Raw genomic sequence first — 19176 nt, 5'->3', positions numbered from 1 at the left:
CAACTTTGACTAAAAAAGACAAAAATAGTACAATACATAATTGATATAGAGTCCATTCCAAGCCACCGTGCAGATGTTTGTTGCCATTGTTTAGAATTGATTTTAAAGTTTTGTAATTATATGTCTAGGACATTTGATACTTTAGAAATATTTTTAACACTGTTTCAACTTTATAAATATTTCCCCGGTCCTGTAAAACTTTGGAAATATTCATGATGTGGAATTGAATACTTCTAATGGTTTCTAATTAATGATAACAGCTTTCTACCATTATTTACCATTTTCTACCATTTTTTGTAACATTTTGTAAATGGGTCAGTGGGCTGGGAAAATAGTAATTCACACATCCTTGCTAAGTATGGATGGGTGACATGCAACAATGGTCCACCACAAAGGACCCACCAGTGCCCAGCAGTGAAATCTAGAAATATGCAGAGGCAACAATAGGGCTTAGTTTTATGGGGGCAATAAACTGATTTAACCATTTGGCAAAGTTTACAAATATTTGTAAATATTTGTAAATGTGAAAGAATCACACCGAGGTTTCACAATTATTCTAAATAAAGATATTTTTGTACAGTTACTTTCAAAATGTTTCTAAAATATTGAAAGGAATTCAAATAGATGAATATTTTCTTAGTCAATTTTTTGGAAAAAAAGTTAATTATTTTGGCTTAGATATTCTTTTATTCAAAATAATTCAAACTTATTACAAATATCACCTGAAAACCCTCATGGTGTCTTGGAATGGACTCTACTTGGCACCAAATTAATAAACAGTGTTTCAATTCTATAGCATTCTAGCATTTTTAAAACTCATTTTAATGTCCTAGCTGTTTCAACCAGCATTCCAGAATCCCGTCTTTTGTGATACAACGTTAACGCTTTGATAGGAGAAAGTCAGTCGACAGGATTCTATACACATGCATGCCATTAGGTTAATGAGATGTGGTGGAAGTGATAATGCATCAGAGAAACAACGGAAATATACTGCCCCATTGGTAATTCATTTATCTAGGTACACCATGTGCAATTTCTATCAGCCAAACATGATGCCCACATGTATGATGTAAAACAATAGATAAGCTAACCTGTAGCCGGCAATGATATGGGCATTGACTTGAGCTTGGACAACTTCCATGTACGACCGTTTTCACGTAATGCAAGGCATCCAAGGCTGCTCTCCAAGGCACGTAATTCTCTTCTTTATCTAAGTATCTGGTCATCTCCATTGCTGTTGGAATCAACAATATACTCCCCCTAAAGAAAACAGTGCGTGTGTTAGTGCTGCTATATGTAACAAAGACGCTATGGAATGGCACGTTTAAATTACGCCATTTTATTGCTGTGTCTAGCGCCGTGTTGGTGTTTCTATTTGCATTCCAGCGTATCTTGACCCAAGCGTGTTTTGACATTTAGAACAACTCTCGATTCAAATGCTCATGGCCTTAAAATGAAAATAATGCTAAGAATGCTTTCAAACTTGCCGATGGGATGATTAAAAAATGTGGTGTAAGCTGGATCTTCGATCCAGTAGATGCATATTGTAACACCAGCATAGTTATCTGCATTGCTATGAAAAGTGACTCATGAATTGGCGCTACATGATTCCAGTTTCATTGCTACTGTTTTCTCTCTTGGATATTTCGAAATATCTTAAATCCACTCGTGATATTTTTAACAAGTGGGGTAAGTTGTAGTACGCTTGGTCCTTATGTATATACAATACTGTTACAAGTAGTCTTTCTGCTGCGATGACACACTATGATGCATGCAGTACCACTTAATGCCGTTAGATGTCAGCTCACCTTACGTTATTGAACGCATCGTCTATTAGAACAGCCCGCACTGACGGCTCCAGTAACTGAAATAATGGGAATATAGTAGGTACATTATCAATTTTACAGCCGAAATTATGATACCTACACACACAGCATGTATATCACACATACTATACTAGCGCTGGTAAATGGCATGTGGGTGTCAAAACGTGCCTAGTAGTTCTTAGAACGTGTTTTACACGAAGATAGCTGGTAAACACATCATGACATGTATCAGCTAGAATGTCTAATAGGTATGCTCTCTATACAAGCGACTCCCCATTAGTGTAACAAAAATTATAAAGATACACGTAAAATTTGGCCCATGAGTTACGGAACATGTTAAGAAAGTACGAAGACATAAAGTAAGACTTTAAAAAATTATATAAAAAGATTAAGATATGTTTACAGTGTGAATTATGCTTTAAATACGCTTTAAATACTTTAAATTAATGACGAGAATGGTACAAGCGCCATGATTTTTTTTTTCAATCAACGTTTCAATTGTATTTGCTATGTTACCTCCGGAGGTAAATCCGGAGGTATTGTAATCAGTTGGTGTGTTTGTTTATCTATTTATTATTTTGTATTGGTGCGCGTCCTCGGTTGGACAGCCAACCAGAATGGGAGACGGAAATGGTGGAATGGGATATTTCGAAAATTTGATAACTAGTTTGGTTCCAATGTTGTGGACAGAAAATAAGTGATGATTCATGACAGGTGTCAGGCATACCCAGCCAATTCAGAGATGGTTTTGTTTTTCGTCAATGAAAATAAACAAGCTAACACTCATCTGTCATAATGTGCACGATTTCAAAAACAAAAGCTTATGGCATATTTATCTGTTTATTACCACTCATCCTCTGATAGATGGGAAGAGTTAGAAACGTTTAATGCCACGGACATTCACACTACAATCGACAATTACATCCATCAAATTACTGTGTGGTTGTATTGGAGGTAGTCTGCTAGCAGGGCCCAGTTCTTGTTGTCGTAGTTCACGCGATAAAAACCGCGAGAATCCGAGTTTCCCAGAACCCACTCTTCCGGTGACGTCTCATCAGGTATGATATCTGATGGGAAATATTTTCATACGTCAGATCTTTATAGTGGATCAAACACTTTAGCTGTTCCAATCTATAAATGTCACGTTATTTCTAGTAAGGAAAGTTGTTCTTTATTGAAGCTCTATTTTAGATTTTGTAATAGTGGACGCAAGTGCAGGGCACAGTCTTCAACAAGTCATGATATGCAACTCACGTGAATAAATCTTCGTTTTTTAAACTTCATGAATATTGTACAGGACGACTAACAAAGTCAAGGTTTGCAAATTCATCATAACGTTACATCTATACCTATGTGACTTCTTTGTCCTGTCCACGTTATATCCCTGACAAATTTGTGAGGGACACTGGGTACGATGTTTCAATAAATAATCACAATACGTACATTTATCTTCAGTCATTGTTAAAAGTCTGGTGTCTGTTTGACCTTCGCTCTTCCACGTGACTGGGATCTCCCAACTGAAAAACATGTTCCAGCAAGTGTATAGTATAATAAGCTTGGAATGAACATAGGAAAGACATTGGAAATATTATTCATATAATTAATAGGACTATGTCAACGTTTATAAGATTTTTCATTTGAGAAAATCATATCGAGAGCCATCCTTAGTGAAAGAGAAGGGAACTTTTCCCTGCAGCTATGATTAATCTGTAGATATCTAAGGGGTAAAACCTACGTTATTGTTTGCAGGTGTCGCATAAAGCTAACAAAGCCGGAGTAGTAAAATGGCAGCTGGACGAAGTACTGGTTTCTGGACTCGTCCCTTTCCTGATACCGTCCTATGGAGACGTACGGATATCCCAGCTGTGTAACCCACGGCTCCATGAAGGCGGCCACGTCTATTCTGAACCCTGTTGCCTGTGGGGAGAGTTCAAATTTAGTACGTTAATATACCTAGCTATATTCACACTAACATTACTGGGGGTAGGGCAACTGACCCTTGTAGAAAATTACTGGATAACAAGGTTCTTTTTACACCACCAATCGTGTGTACCAAGTCCATTATTCGGTGACGGCATGCCACCCTTTTTCATGGCAATACTCAGTTTGACTGATTTGACTTGACACTGCAGCTAGATGTTGCTGCTATGCAGTGTAAATACTGCAAATTAAAACCAGTTAATGTTGCCCTGAGCCATGTGACAAGGCCACTGAAACGTCGGCCAGATAAATCACTTATCTATTGATTTTTGTCGTTTTTTTAGCCATAATGCCACGGTTAGTGGCACATTGAAGCCCACCCTGTGTACAACAAATAACTTAGTTAGCAAATGAAAATTCAAAGGCTCACCTCGGATACTGCGTCCCAAAATTGCGACCTGTTCATGTTGTCGTGCGAAAATCTTGCTAACACATTCTGAGGGAGAAAATACGACAGCATTGAAAACTAAAACGGACATCTCTTTTAAAAACGGTCTACAGCAATGTTGCTCCATTGTTACAATAAACATGCTGCCAACCCCCAACTGAAAATAGAACGTTCCTCGTCAATACCTTGACATTTGACCCCACGCTAATTACAATGACTATTGGACTGTGTGGTGACAACAGTATGTAAGTACTTTACACTTTCTACCATACAGTAAGTATAATTTCATATTTTCACATCTTCATCATTGGGTTAAGTATCTATCTGCCCTAGTGGGGATTGAAGCCATGCCTGTTTTGTCACCGTACGGTCGCCATGATTTCCATCACTTTTTCAAAAGGGGGTGGGAGGGTACTTTTATCATGTTTTCAAGTACACTTTCTGTTACACGTTAAAAGTGCGACACAAATTCATGGGTTCTAGTTATCACATCATTTACCTCGATTGCCTTTAGGAACTCTTTGTCGCTGATGATGGTGTCAAGCATCCGCAGGAGCCCGATACCCTGTAAAACATGTTGTTACTTAGCAGACTCGTCCACTGACTGGGTAAAAACCACCCTCCCTGCAGAGCGTTTAAGAGGCGCCCTCTCGCTGGCATGCTCAGGGCTACAACCCAAATGACAGCTGACAGCGGTTAGAAAAAAGCAGACGTAAGTATTTCGAGTCATCTCCTTTTCTATCCAAAGCTACCATAATCAAGGTTTGCAGTCTATATGTTTGTTTCTTCGAGCTCTTGCTTATTCATAAAGAAAAAAAAAACTCGTGCCGCTTTTCATTAGAGTTCTACGAGATGAGTATAACAATGATACAGGTGACATTATGGTCCGAATAAATCCATAAACATTCAGTCCTAGTTACCGTTATCAAACACAAATCCTTACCCATGCATGGTATTATAAAACCCACGTGACTACTACAATTTAAAAAAAATCTTATTGTGTAATTGTTCGTGTGTAACTAAGGCCACACTGACTTAATCATACGGATGACATCCGCGCGCTCATAGATGTTTGCCTGTTTTAAAAAAAATGTGGCCACATGTGACAAAAGAGCATCCCTGGTCAATGCTTGCCGGAGGATCTATTCTCTAGGGTACGAGGCTCATGGTCAGGGCATGGGGCCACAGCGCCCTTATCCCCCTCTTTGCATATGAATGGCAATAAAAACACTATTGAAATGGCGGATATTGTCTCTTACAGTCCTGCTAGAGGTGAACTTAAAAGACAGACCAAGACTGGATGTGGCTTAGAAGCATTTCTTCTGAATATTTTTTTTTTTGTCACTCATTTCTTTTGGGGTCATCCATACACTCATACTCTTCGCAGTAAACACAGCACGAAATTCACCTTCCCTCCCACGGCCGGGTCCTCTCCTATCGCTGCCGCATGCCCGTAACTGCTCAGGTCTACCCTGGAGAAGATGTCTGCCGCCATGGCCGGTTGTATCATCTCATCCCACTGAAGATCACACTGGAGTAGAACATAGACATGTTAACATCAGTTTACAAGGGATCTCTGAGCAGTTCAGCTAGAATGATCTCACTGTAAAATCGAGCTGCTCTGGTACGCTAGGTACATTATATACATGTTCATTGGCCTGGTCAAATTCTGACAAGTACAATGCACAGTGAGCCGTGTTTTAGCGCCTTATTGCGTCATTTCCCAGTGGTGTTGTGCATGTCGGATGAGCGATAGCCCTCTTCACCGGCCTCTCTGTGGGCATTGGTGAAAGTTGTTGGGGAAGGGTCGTGACAGGGAGTAGGGGATTTATGTCTGGAAAGGCGGGATGCGCTGTGGGTAGACTACTCGCCTCAAGGCATATAATCCTTTCCCGCCAAAAGAATCTCCCTGTCACAAGCCTAGCCGAACAACTTTTGCCACTGCCCACAGAGAGGCCGGTGGAGGAGACTAGATGGTGGACAACAGCTGGTATTCAGCGACTTTTGGGGGGCCAGATGCAAGGTCACTATACATAGGACCACGTACGCTTTGTCGGTAAGACACCGGGAATTATCTACCCATAAATGGCTTGGTAGTCTATGAACACTTATATATCAATAAATTGTTAAAAATGAAATACCTTTGACATTTAGAGATAATCCTAAGGTATTTCTATTCGAAACAAGTGGCCTTCATTTTACAAAGCAACAGAAAAGCGTGTTTGTGGGTATTGATTAGTAACTCTATGATAAAGTTGTTTGTCGTAAACAAAACATCACTTTGTACATCTCAGCAGTCGGGGGTTGACCAGCTCTACTAATACAAGCTACCGATAACAAGACTTTGATTGATGTAAGATTGCAGTCCACGCATGTTTCCTTTGGGTGCCAGATCACAGCGCTGGGAGTCAAACCATCGCCAGCGAAATGACCGATGTCATGTTTCTATTCAATGTGCCCTACATTTGCTAAATGGTGAGTGATACAGCCACGCGTCGGAAATCGGGTCATCGGTAAATGTGGTTTTGCTTGACTAAAGCATATGCTTATACTTGCATTTGAAAATAGGTTAAGGAATAAAATCATTCGAGACCCTTACTAATTTGATTTCGTCGTGTTTTTTTCTGAAGAAATGATTTTAACCCAAAATTGATCAGTTGCTAGTTCTAAATGAAGAACAATCATGATTTGAACTCATTTGCAAAACGATAACTTCGGGCAAGAAATCCGTATAGTTATGGACGTTCCATGTTTACTGAGTGTTTTCTGAGTAAATAAGAATGAATAAAATTATTCAAAGATACCGTGCAATGAATATATTTATACCTTACAATGGGAACATAGTTACAGCGTAAAAGTAAAAAAAACCGTCTTTTCACTTTACAGAAACAATAAAAATAAAATATGAAATGTAGGTGTTATTAAGTTGTGAACTGTGAAATGTGGCGACTTACAATATTGACGTCTGGGCGTTGATATGCGACTGATTCGTATGCAAGCATGGTGCTGAGGGCCTCGGTCAGCCATAGGTCGTCCCACCACTCCACTGTGACGGAGTTGCCGAACCACTGAAACGTCAATCAACATGGTACACAATATCCACGTGTCATAGGTAACGCTAAAAGCTAACATAAGCCAGCCTAAGGTACAAGCCCCTTGCCTGGTACTTGCGAAAGCTGTACATGTCCTTAAAAGCCTTTTTGGAATACAACGCATGAGGCACAGCTTGCAAATACATCGTGCTTATTCGGACATTCTGGGTTAAGTTTCACCGCAATAATGGTTCATAGGGTCTATATCTTTCTAATCTGCAATTATATGTGCACCTGTCCAAACACACTGGGCATGCCAATGCACGTATTGCGGCAGCCGTGATTTTTATATATTCGCATATTTTATAAGTATTAGGTCAAAAGCACAATTTGCTTACATAAAGCCTTCTATTCAAAGCATTAGCATAAAACAAGACTAATACACACAATGTCAACATGCATACATAGACACGCAATGATTATCACAAAAGTTAATTCAGACAAGACAATTTGGCGCTGTATCAATTAGGATAATCTACCTTAAATAATGTCAAAGAGGATACCATGGCCACAATGGCATGGCACCTTCGAGACAATAAGCTATCAGCGTGTAAAATGTGTCAGTAATAACAGGCTTTTGCATATTGTGTGACTATCCGGATTTTATATGTTTGCATTTTTCTTTGGACACCTAGCTATCAGTGAGGATACCCATTTTGACCTTGGTGTTATACAGTTTTAGGAAATAGCTTGTTCGGGAAAAACGCCCAATGCCTTACGTTGTGAGCTACTGCCTTGCTGATTGCCAGCTCACACTTGAGTTGTTGAGACATGCTGGATTCCTGCCCGTCACAGAACAAAGCCGTTTCCCTGATCATTAGAAGGCCGCAATAGTCGGAAGAAGGCACTGATAGTCCTGGAACAGGAATTACATCTGGAACGATAAAGGTTCATGTTAGCAGTATCCTTTTGGTTGTAAGTTTAATCCCCTATCACACATCAAGGACCTTCATATGAATTTGCTACCGAACATGGCACTCCCCAGGCCCAATCAAGGGCGGTGCTTTGTTTGGAGAGGTCTACAATCTATCGAATGATAGTCCCTTTCACACATTTATGATCCTACTACAACGTTGATCACGACAACTCTTCAACCAGGACCGGCGCTGGTTTGGAAGTAGTCTGGGATCCAACCTATACTAGCTCTAGATCGCTTCTCTGATCGGATCAGGGCAGACTTTCCCGACTCTGAATTATTGAGATAAGCTGGTAAGCTTGCCCAGACGACTTTTAAACACTACTAGGCAGCCTTATCGACCAACTTTCAACCACATATGAAATTGTACACATATAGCTCACAGCCATGGCTGCAAAGGTCAGAAAGCCATGGCCGGCTGTAAGAATTCATCTATGCTGGTAGGGTTCATTCTAAAACTGCACAGCCGAAATAACAGTGCAGTTATGTCTTGTATTCAGATTTTATGCTTCAGATTTTAGCTGTCTTTAGCTCCATATTGTACGTATCTGGATATGGTACATGACAAATTAAAAAAAAAATGTTTCCAACCTGATTTCGTGCCTTGCTGACCTTCAGCCACACTTAGCAAATTATCCGAACGACATTGAATTGAATTCATTATACCTGTTTTTGTAAGCTGATACTCCACGGGAACCAACTGTTCTATATTGTGTATGGCATCAATCGTTGTGTTCAGGGCGACCTCTACGGACGGATTCTCTTCCGGGTCAAAGGGAGCCCAAACCCGGACCTGAAAAATATATCGATTCAATTTCGTTGTTGGGCTTATCATACGTTGAGCTTGTTCACTGAAAGATCAACATGCGTTGGAGGAGGAATGTTCAGCAATCTCTGAGGCAGGCAGATTCTGGTTACCATGTTGGTGTATCTATTTGCATTTCAAAGGCTCGTAGATACGTAAGCATACACTAAATTTATTTGCCATTGATTAATGTTTGCGTATTCTTCTAGTGTCCTCTTCTTTGGGTTGTTGAGACAGCAAGTAAATCCTGAAATGTCGACTGAAAACACAGCTATGATATGCGATTAGGGACACCAACATGGCGTCAGACATAATGGTGACCTCATGTGAAAACGATTTACCAATGACCTCGTTTTTATGAAGGGCGTTTAGACCGTTGCGGCAGCAGGACTAAGTGGGCTATTTCACTATGACAAAGTTGAAAATTATGTAAAGCATAACGCTAACGGATGATCTGTAATACGTTACGGCACATTCTGTACAATACAATGACTCAAGCATCTTGCTTTTCAATCTGAAATGTGACACCTAAATTCAAGGTGACTCATCTTAGATAATAAATATGAAACCTTTAAACTCCAAAGATTATGGACTTCCATCAATGGCTGATAATTGGCCTGCCTTCAACATAAATAAAACTATATGCGACTTAATGATCATCACGATAAACATCTCTGATTGGAATAGCATCATAGAACGTTCGTAAAACTTTAATATGATCCTCAGTCTGACAAAGTTCATGCCATTTGCTTTTCATCCTGTCTTAAAATCAGAAATATGTCGTAAAACCAGAAACACGTCGTAAATGGACATTACAACTGTCATTCCAGTTACTCACCACCCTCCCTCGGGAAATGACTGCTTCAAGACTGGTGAGCCCATCGAATAACGCGAATCCCAGCAGGTGGGTGGACATCTTAGGAGTTCGGTAGAATTCTTCTCTGACCCATCCGTCAGTCAGGACTGTCTTTGTCTTGGACGGCATATTGGACAGAGCCGTTTGACCTGGTATCACAAAGCACCATCATATTAGATGTAGAAGTAGAGTGCCAACATGATTAGGAATGCAAGGTACGAAAATTCTTCGAGGAAGGTTAGATATCCAGATGGACCGTTACCACAACTAGATAGGTTCCTTTAAGTGTCAAGCATTTCATTTAGCCTCTATTATCTTTCATCACTGAGTGAAACGATCTCTGGTGATATTTATTACTTTTTAGAGAATTTACCCAACAGCTTGATTTATTTGCATCAAGTAATGTACATAGCGCTGTGAAAAACTGGTCAGAAATTTACACCAGGTCAGAGTTTCTGATAAAGTGCAAAAGTATTAGTACAAGATAATCCTATTGTTCAGGTAATAAATTTTGGGTACAGCTAAGACTGTTGTTATATAGAGATCTAAGATGAGTTGCACTAATGACTTGAAAATGGTACATGGCAAACTTATTTTTCGCTCAGCACCCAGTACTTCTGAGAATAGAAGTTGAACACACAGTGGACTGGTCCATTTCTGTAGGTTTATCTTTGCTTGCACAGCTGTGTGGCCCAAGGGCCAGGGAGCTAAAATTGGCACCCGCAACTCTTAGGCATGGGGATTTAATGCTTACAAATGCAGAAAGCAGTAGAGATGTAGGAGGTAAATGGAATGTTTGACCTTTTGGGTGTTCTATGGTGACGTCAAAGGTGGCCTTCATGGCGGGGTCGTCCATACAGGGGAAGACGTACCGAGCACCCATAGGCTTCAGACTGGACACCAGCAGCTGGCTGAAAAATATCACACAACATTCACATCAACTATCGCACGTCTACCTCAAAATAGCACACAGCATTAAAATAGAATATTACACATCTGAAAAAAGAACACAACTCATTGTTATTACGCATCACACATCTGCCTGGAAAATACCAAGCAACATTCACATAAACTATCACGTATCTGCCTAGAAAATACCACACAACATTCACATCAAGGGTGGTAAATATCGCAAATCTCTCTGGGAAATAGCACACAACACACATCAAATAAAGGGTAGTAAATAGCACACATCTGCCTGGAAAATAGAACACAATATTCAAATCAAATTATGGGGTTTTGTTTATACACGAAAGCTCAATCCGCCTTCAGGTTTGTTGGAGATAAAGATAAGACAAAATATAACCAAAAAAGGTACAAATTACAAAATCAGAACCCCAATGAGTATGAGTGATATCCTAACATACACACAGTGTCCCAAAAATATAACAGGGTTAAAGTTTGTGGTGAGGTCTTTTAGGCTATACTAACCATGCAAGAATGTCTATTTTGCCATCTTCAACTGACGTGAAGCATGATTCTTTGTCAAGTAGCTTTTACAGGGATGTTGTATGGTGCGTTTTAGGTTGGCAAGCAATACTAAACTAAGATAAGTTAAGAAGGTTACCACATTTTGTTCCACCTCCGTTGCCAAACCATTCATGGTACGAAAGCTTACCCCTTGCCCCGTTTTCCTCTACCCGACGAAGTAGTGGTATTAAAACTCTCCAGGCGGTAAATTTTGTTGCCACGGTGTCAAGAAAAAGGGGAAACCCGTAAGCCGTTTTCTAACCTCATTCGAGATCATCTATTCCATCATAATAACTGGCAGGCAATTTACAATCAATGTGGGCATTCACGCCACGGATTCTGACCTTCCTGGGCTACTCAATTTCAGTCCAACAGTAACGCGGCAGTAGAAGAGTCACCCGCCGGATCCCCTCTTTCTTTTCAATCTTCTCTCAGACATTGATGCGGCCCCGGAGGCGCTATATCCGGTGCCAATAGAGCAGTCTATTTGTGGATGTAATAAGTTCCCATTTTGTGCGCGAGCTAGCTCCCCATGAGATTGTACCACCATTTCTACACCCGTCACTGCACCGTGATGACACCTCACAGACACTTTATCGGAATATGATGACTACCATTATTCACCTGTCGTATGCATGCAATAACGACCTATTAGAGAAATGGAACTACGTGAGGTATTGGTTCAGTTCTGTTGCAAAACGTCTGGACTCATCCATTAACTATAACAAAAGTTTATGAAGTTCTTGAATAACGTACTATGCGTTTTAATATTACATAATTTTATTCATATCAATGCCCCTACATGTATGTTCCAATGAGAATATGATAATCAATGTTGACGATACTAGTACAGCACTTAATCACAGACGCGATAAATCTTTGGTAAGGAAGGGTGGTCATCAACAAGAAACCTTTGTCTACTCTATATCTATTTCTTTCGCAACCTGTTCTTTAACAACCTCACACACTCTTGGCGCCAGAGAAGTTGCATTACATGGTATAGTTGAATGCAAGAGGCTATGAGGTTAACAACCAGCACTTCCCACCCCTCTTCAATGACGCAAACATCCACAAGTAGTCTCCGATAGTCAAGGTTCACTTACTAATGTGCGAGAAAAGAAAATCCAATAACGACTCCGTTGAAGCCCTACTTTGTCAGAGTAGCCCGTGACGTAAGAAGAATTTCAAAGCACTCACGGCAACCGATCCATCACAAAACTTGACAACACCTTCCTCTCTGCGCATTGTCATACAACCACACCAAACGCAGTCATATGGTGTAATCCGGCAATTTCTTTTCACCGCAGGCTATAAAACACAATTTGAAATAAATCCCCTTCCCATTGCGTAGCGAGCTCGAGTACACGGCAATTTCCCTACCGCTCGGGGCAATGACAGCCTTCTAGTTGACAGGTTCGTGTCGAATAGGTGGCATTGTAATGGTGTGGACAACAGGTTGGAGAAATGGGGGGATTGGGGGATTCTTGACTTGCTGTACGCTTAACTTTGAGTGCTGAAGTTGTGCACTGCCCTTTGGTTCTTTATCACTGACATGCTGTTTCACTGGGACACATTAAAGATCTTCTATTAGCATTATGCCAAAATAGCATCAACATTTGTTCACTATTTCTGTGCAGATATTTTTGAGGGCTTGCACAAAAGGTTTTTCATGTGGTCTTAGCTGTACATGTATGGGCAATTACAAAATTCTATGTATATGTAAACGTCCTTACTCATGCTTATGAGTGCAAGTTGGTGAGAATGCAAGCAAGGTTAAAAAAATGAGACGAAATTCTTGAACAATGTTAGCTGTCATCTCCGACGCTCTAATATTATTTTATATTCCTTATTGTGCACATACATTACGATAAAGCATACAAACAACAAATATGCGCATAGATTTGATTTCTATATTACAGCAAGGGCTCTTCAATTGACGACAATGGCCAGTCCCTTTGCCCTGCGGAAGTTCAGTAATATCAGCTCATTAATAGCCATACATGTCCATGACAGTATAACCCAGAAGTGACATAACCTCGAGTAAACCCATCGACGTTATTGATAGCTAGTTGGTTTCCTAATGACAAATCCTGTTTTACGCTGATCTTTATAATCACATTCACATCAAAACGAAATATTTCAAGGCAGAAGAATCGTCTGTTTTATGTGATATGCTGACAATTCATATTCTAGGATGCATGTTTTGCTTTCTTTTTTAAGATGAACGGGCAAGCTGGGTGCAAGAAACTTTACATCTATGAAATGCGGATTTGAATAAACCCATGATAAGTGAGGCTTAAACATAGTTTACATAGTAACTATGGAGGACCAGAATTGCTGTGCTAAACTTTTCACACAAGCCTTCAAACCTTCAGACCAAAGCCCTATAATTAAGACACCGCCCTGGTCGGCTGACAGTGTCTGTAAAATCCATGGTAATCAGAATATCACACAATATCAAACATGTTGAATTTTTCTTATAATTTGAACTAGTCGTTTCTTAGTAAATTGCACTACTTTATTCATCGCATGGCTACAATGTTTAGATCTTCGGGTTTCAAGTTGATACATATAAAAAAACCTAAAGACCATCAATACTACTATTAGAGTATCATGTCTTTCTCTTCGCTCAAATACCTATGGAATACAGTTTGCTACTAGAGCTCAACACTTCTATAAGAACTGTTAACGTTAACGATCAGTATTGAGAAAAATGTAAACTACCAAAGCCAAAACTGAAAGCTTGAAATGACCGTATGTAACCTGTACATTTTATAGCACCTTTTATGGGTATAACTTATTTAAGGCATTATCTTCAAGAAAACTTTCAACGATTAGTTGTTATACCTTCAGGAAATCAACGATGCCTCTTTTCGGGGCTTAAGGATGCTAGTGATGTATTTTTGACGGTAACATCAAACGTTAAAATGGAAGTCACGCCGTCGCCAAACAAATCCCTGACGGATTCTTTGACGTAAATTGGTCTGGCCGCAAACTATGACAGATACTCTCAAAGTTCTGCCGACCATAAGTCAACGTTTAGATCTGCTACCTTTTAAGAGGGTTGGAAAGGTGTTGTGTGTGATTGCAATACTCAAGTGGTAGATGAAGGAGTATGCACATACATATATTGCAAAGTATTAACTTTACTCTTCTTCTTATCTATGTTTATTCAAAACTTTAGACGGTTCATCTTCCGCCACTTGTAAGAAAGAACCTAAAAAAGATACTGTATACTTGGCTACTTTGTATTTCAACCGTCTTCTTTTTGTTGCTGTCCACATTGTATACTATAATTAGATTTTGGTGTTGTTAAGCAATAAACGTAGTGAGCCGTTCCTCTTATTGCAAGATAAAAATAGTTTCTAGTCTTTCTTAATTCTTCAATTTTGCCGAAATATGGAATATAAGCCCAAAATAAGTATATGGTGTTTGTCAAAAGCTAAACGAATACAAACTCATTTGTGGTATTAAGCATTTGTCAGAATATTCATAGCAACAATTGATCGTTATATATAGATATCATGGCGCACTGGATCAAAAGTAACGCTCAGCTTCTGTATGATGCCAATTTGAAGCGATCGTGAGTGGCATGTCATCTTTATTGAATAGCCTTTATCTGTGGTATATCAGGAGCCGCCATTAGGACGAAAATACGACGTCTTTCCAAAATTCCCATTCGTTCCCCAGGCATTCTTTCACATTTGCTAACAACAAATGGGAAGGTGAGGCACAGGAAAGATGGGTGGCACTTACCTCCGAGATAACGCAGGCTGTACGTGCCACGCGTGGCAAAGAGGAGGCCGTAGCGGTGCAATGGTATACGCAGTAAAGCAATTATTCTCTACCAGTTCCTTAAGTGTAAAAACAGCCCTGGCCTGTAATGGTCTTTCCTTTCTATTTTGAGGACGCAACGCTTACTAACGCAGTTGTAGTTATACATATGGTTTTCTTTTAACCCTCAAACACCCGATTGGGCTCCGTTTGGACCCCAGGCGTTAATTTTGCAATGCCATTTGAACATTTTTAATCTGCAGAAAAATTCCTTCCGTGACTTTGTCAGTCAATATCTGCATGCTATACCTTCTCATAAGTTTTGATGAAGATTGGTACAATACTGTGGAAGCTATAAAGGGAAGTCAACGGACCCCAGGCAAAATTTGCAGTTTAAAAATAATAATTTTGGGACTAACTCCTTAAATACTTAACGTATGATCACCAAACTTTTAGAGATGAATAAACATGTAAAACTAAATCCACATGTAAAACTAAATCCACAAAAAATTGTGTCATTGTCACGACATTATGACGTCGTTTACCTAATAAGGGCGGCCATCTTTGATTTTGACCAATGACATCATGAAATTAGCATAAAATTATAAATTTTGAATCATGAATCATGAAAATTGCATGGAATTTCCTGGGATTTAATTGTTGAAAGATAACAAATGTACTTTACAAACAAAAGCTTGTTAAAATCAAAATTGACAATTTTTGGCAAAAATATGCCTCTTATAATTCTGTTGCCATGGCAACCTCCAAAAATTTTACTTTATTGACTAAAAATTTTTGCTAACAATATTTTGTGATAAATTACCAAGTTTGGTAGCTTTAACACTTGCCGTTCAAGAGTTATGCGACATAAAATTTGCTGAAAGCCTAAAAATTTCCCTCCCTGGTCAGAATAAGGCTAGTGCAAAAAGTGGTCCTATTAGACTTATGCATAAATTATGATGACGAGCTGGAATTAGCAACACATTAGCATGTCAAAATATTTTCTTACATTGCCGAAGCAATGTATGTAAAGTAATCACCGATAAGAATTGGAACTGGGATTTTATGAACAAATCATTTTTGGGTCCGTTTGGACCCTACTCGGTCATTTTAGTCGCAAAAAAAGGTCAGGTGCTCGACGGTTGATAATACTATTTTCTATTCCTGTTTTGAGAAAAAAAGTGTTCTGAAGATTGCAGACGCAGGTCCAGTTTTATCACAACACTACCTTCTAATATGTTGAGATGTCTTGCAATTTTAATTCAATGTAAATATGAATTATCACGTGCGGGGGATTAACAAAAAAATCTATAAGTGGTATTTAATGGCTCTGAAGTTTTATCTTTACGTTACTTTCACATTTAAAGCATATGCAATATCAATGTAAGATAATAAACTGTATTGTTTTCAAATTGGACATTGATAGCCAGCTCTAGCTACCACCTATTCGGAAACTAAGTATGAATATTTCATACGGAGGAGCAGTTGTAATGGTTTTGCTTGATTGCGCTTCGTGATCGACTGCTTTTCCTGAAAGAACCATTATACTCCTACGGCTTAAGTATATACAGATCAGCATTGCGGTTTGAAGAGTAATGGTCGGATCCACCATTCATCAGGTGCGGCTGTGGATCCTGGGAACACCCCGGGGGTTTAATCAGCATGAGCCGTGACCTAACTTTCAGAGGAAGCCTGACACCTCGTAATATGGTAATAGACGCCGACACCATTAAGAGTAGGAAGCAGAAGTGATTATCTCAGAATTGCCTAATAGAATATACTCTTGAGAACATCGTGCAGAGACTGTATAGCCGCACCGACCAGTGATGCAGAAATAAATATCTACCAGAACTCGTCGGCTGCTGAAAAAAGGACGAAATGGTCGAGTATCGGTTACCAAAGGTATTAGTCTGCCATGCATCAGCATGTTGGCAATCCGTGTAAGTCTATAATTGGCTTTATTCTCTGGCAAGTTATTCCATCATTCGAAAAATTTTAATTACATCTATAAAAACGAAAGGTGTTTTAACTTAAAAGTTGAGACTAGTAAAATGGTTCAAAATGCCCCTCAGGTTATTTTTCATAATTGGCTTTGCCTCATAAGCCCCGCCCCCAACACAAGGGTCCAATGATGTCCAGCACATGGTCACCTGGCCTAGTGGTCACTCCCGCGGCCAATTCTGCTCAAAGCTCGGCCAGGTAGTGTATCTCCCCGACAGTAGTTACTTATCCCTTGTTACTTTGTGTAATCGCCAACTCACAGTTTGAATTTGCCGCCTTTAGCTTTTAGATTAGCATAAGTTATTTCCCGCCAAAGTTACTTCCCGCCACCTGTAGCCACGGGAGACTTCAGCAAGGCCAGCCCGGGGGCGGCTGGAATTTGGAACAGAAGGAAGCCATTGCAGAAGAAAGACGGAGGTCAAATTTGGGCCTGGAGATCAACCCCAGGAAATTTAGGCTTGGAGACAAACACACTCCAAGAAGAAGAAGAAGGTTCAGAGGCCTGGAAAAGGAATTTCCAGGAGACTTAGGACACTTAGGCCTGGAAGACAGTTCCAGGAAAACAGGCTTGGAAGAAACCCCAAGATTCAACTGAAGGCCAGAGCTGGATGAAAGTTTCGGGAGAATTAGGCTTGGAGGGAATTCCAAGATACGAGTACCAAGGGATAACGGACTCAGATTGGGTATTGGACCATACCAGTTTTTACGACTAAGACTCATCTTTGATCATCGTTGGATTCACCACGGACTTACGCATCGTATTCGGACACAAAGATCAATTAGGGACATCAGGACTTTTAGACAAATGGCGGTTTGTAATACTAACCCTACATAGAATAAATACTCAATATATGCGAGTCAAGATCGGTGTCTCCGCCCTCGTCTCTATCAACTCAGGATACAAAGGTGAGTCGGTAAAGCTACTCAATACCCGAGCTGAGGCAGTAACCGAAAGATCCAGAGTTGCTGCGCTTACACTTTGCCTTCTGTCCGGGAAGAGATGTGGGCGAAATAACAAGACCGAACCAATAGGGGTTGTACTAATACCTCCATGGAGCCAGCTCCATGGAGCCAGCTCCATGGAGGTATTAATACAACCCTGCGTCCAACCTCCCACCTCCATGGAGCCAGCTCCACGCACTTTGAATGCATAACCACGTTTCTCGTTACCTTCAATAGAAATTTATAGTTTTCTTGAATGCATACAATTGGTTCACGTCACATCAAGAAAAAATTATAGTCCGCTATGGAGACGCCTTGGTAACACATTCTTTCACCTCTTCGAATACATAGACAGGTTTCATTTCACCTTCAATAGAAATTTATAGTTTGCTACTCTTGTAAACAATAAAAAAGCCTGCACAGCCACGACCCGCATTCTTTCACCTCTACGCACTTGGAATACATAGACATGTTTCACTTTACCATCAAGAGAAATTTAGAGTTCGATTTCTTGTAAACAATAAACAAGCCCGCACAGCCACGGCGTACATTCTTCCACCTCTACGCACTTTCAATACTATACATGTTTCACGTCACCTCCAAGGCAAATCTATGGTTCGCTATTCTTGTAAACAATAAACAAGCCCGCACAGCCACGGCGTACATTCTTCCACCTCTACGCACTTTGATACTATGCTATATTTACGAGATCTCCAAGAGAAATATATGGTTCGCTATATAGCTATTCTTGTAAACAAGTCCGCACAGCCACGGCGTACATTTTTCCACCTCTACGCACTTTGAATACTATACATGTTTCACGTCACCTCCAAGAGAATTATATGGTTCGCTATATAGCTATTCTTGTAAACAAGTCCGCACAGCCACGGCGTACATTTTTCCACCTCTACGCACTTTGAATACTATACATGTTTCACGTCACCTCCAAGAGAATTATATGGTTCGCTATATAGCTATTCTTGTAAACAAGTCCGCACAGCCACGGCGTACATTTTTCCACCTCTACGCACTTTGAATACTATACATGTTTCACGTCACCTTCTAGAGAAATTTGTAGTTTGCTATACTTGTAGGCATACACAAGCCCGCACAGCCACGATCTGCG

The 19176-nt window shown here is 40.0% G+C and overlaps 1 protein-coding gene and 1 long non-coding RNA gene across 4 annotated transcripts in view; one reads left to right on the top strand and one right to left on the bottom strand.

Annotated features, from left to right (window-relative positions):
* The window catches only part of LOC118412153 (aminopeptidase N-like), a 78645-nt gene that overhangs the window by 3196 nt on the left and 56273 nt on the right, over positions 1–19176 (bottom strand). For all 3 annotated transcript variants that reach the window (XR_004830732.1, XM_035814859.1, XM_035814860.1), the window contains exons 2-14: positions 10665–10774; positions 9846–10012; positions 8869–8995; positions 8006–8160; positions 7149–7262; positions 5603–5725; positions 4694–4759; positions 4177–4242; positions 3562–3743; positions 3270–3343; positions 2763–2893; positions 1809–1864; positions 1092–1260 (exon numbers count right to left, since the gene is read on the bottom strand). Coding sequence is in view for 2 of the 3 variants with exons in the window: in XM_035814859.1 (XP_035670752.1) it covers positions 1092–1260; positions 1809–1864; positions 2763–2893; positions 3270–3343; positions 3562–3743; positions 4177–4242; positions 4694–4759; positions 5603–5725; positions 7149–7262; positions 8006–8160; positions 8869–8995; positions 9846–10012; positions 10665–10774 (1540 nt within the window). In the remaining variant the exon portion in view is untranslated. The remainder of the gene's footprint in view (positions 1–1091; positions 1261–1808; positions 1865–2762; positions 2894–3269; positions 3344–3561; positions 3744–4176; positions 4243–4693; positions 4760–5602; positions 5726–7148; positions 7263–8005; positions 8161–8868; positions 8996–9845; positions 10013–10664; positions 10775–19176) is intronic.
* LOC118412154 overlaps positions 4271–19176 on the top strand; it is a 45127-nt gene continuing 30221 nt past the window's right edge. The window contains exons 1-3 of the long non-coding RNA XR_004830733.1: positions 4271–4439; positions 4709–4906; positions 9838–9911. This is a non-coding gene — a long non-coding RNA (uncharacterized LOC118412154). The remainder of the gene's footprint in view (positions 4440–4708; positions 4907–9837; positions 9912–19176) is intronic.

The sequence above is a fragment of the Branchiostoma floridae genome, chromosome 3, assembly GCF_000003815.2.
Source record: "Branchiostoma floridae strain S238N-H82 chromosome 3, Bfl_VNyyK, whole genome shotgun sequence".
Classification (NCBI taxonomy): Eukaryota; Metazoa; Chordata; class Leptocardii; order Amphioxiformes; family Branchiostomatidae; genus Branchiostoma; species Branchiostoma floridae.
The sequence above is the reverse complement of the archived record's forward strand: the minus strand, read 5'-3'. Positions and strand labels throughout refer to the sequence as shown.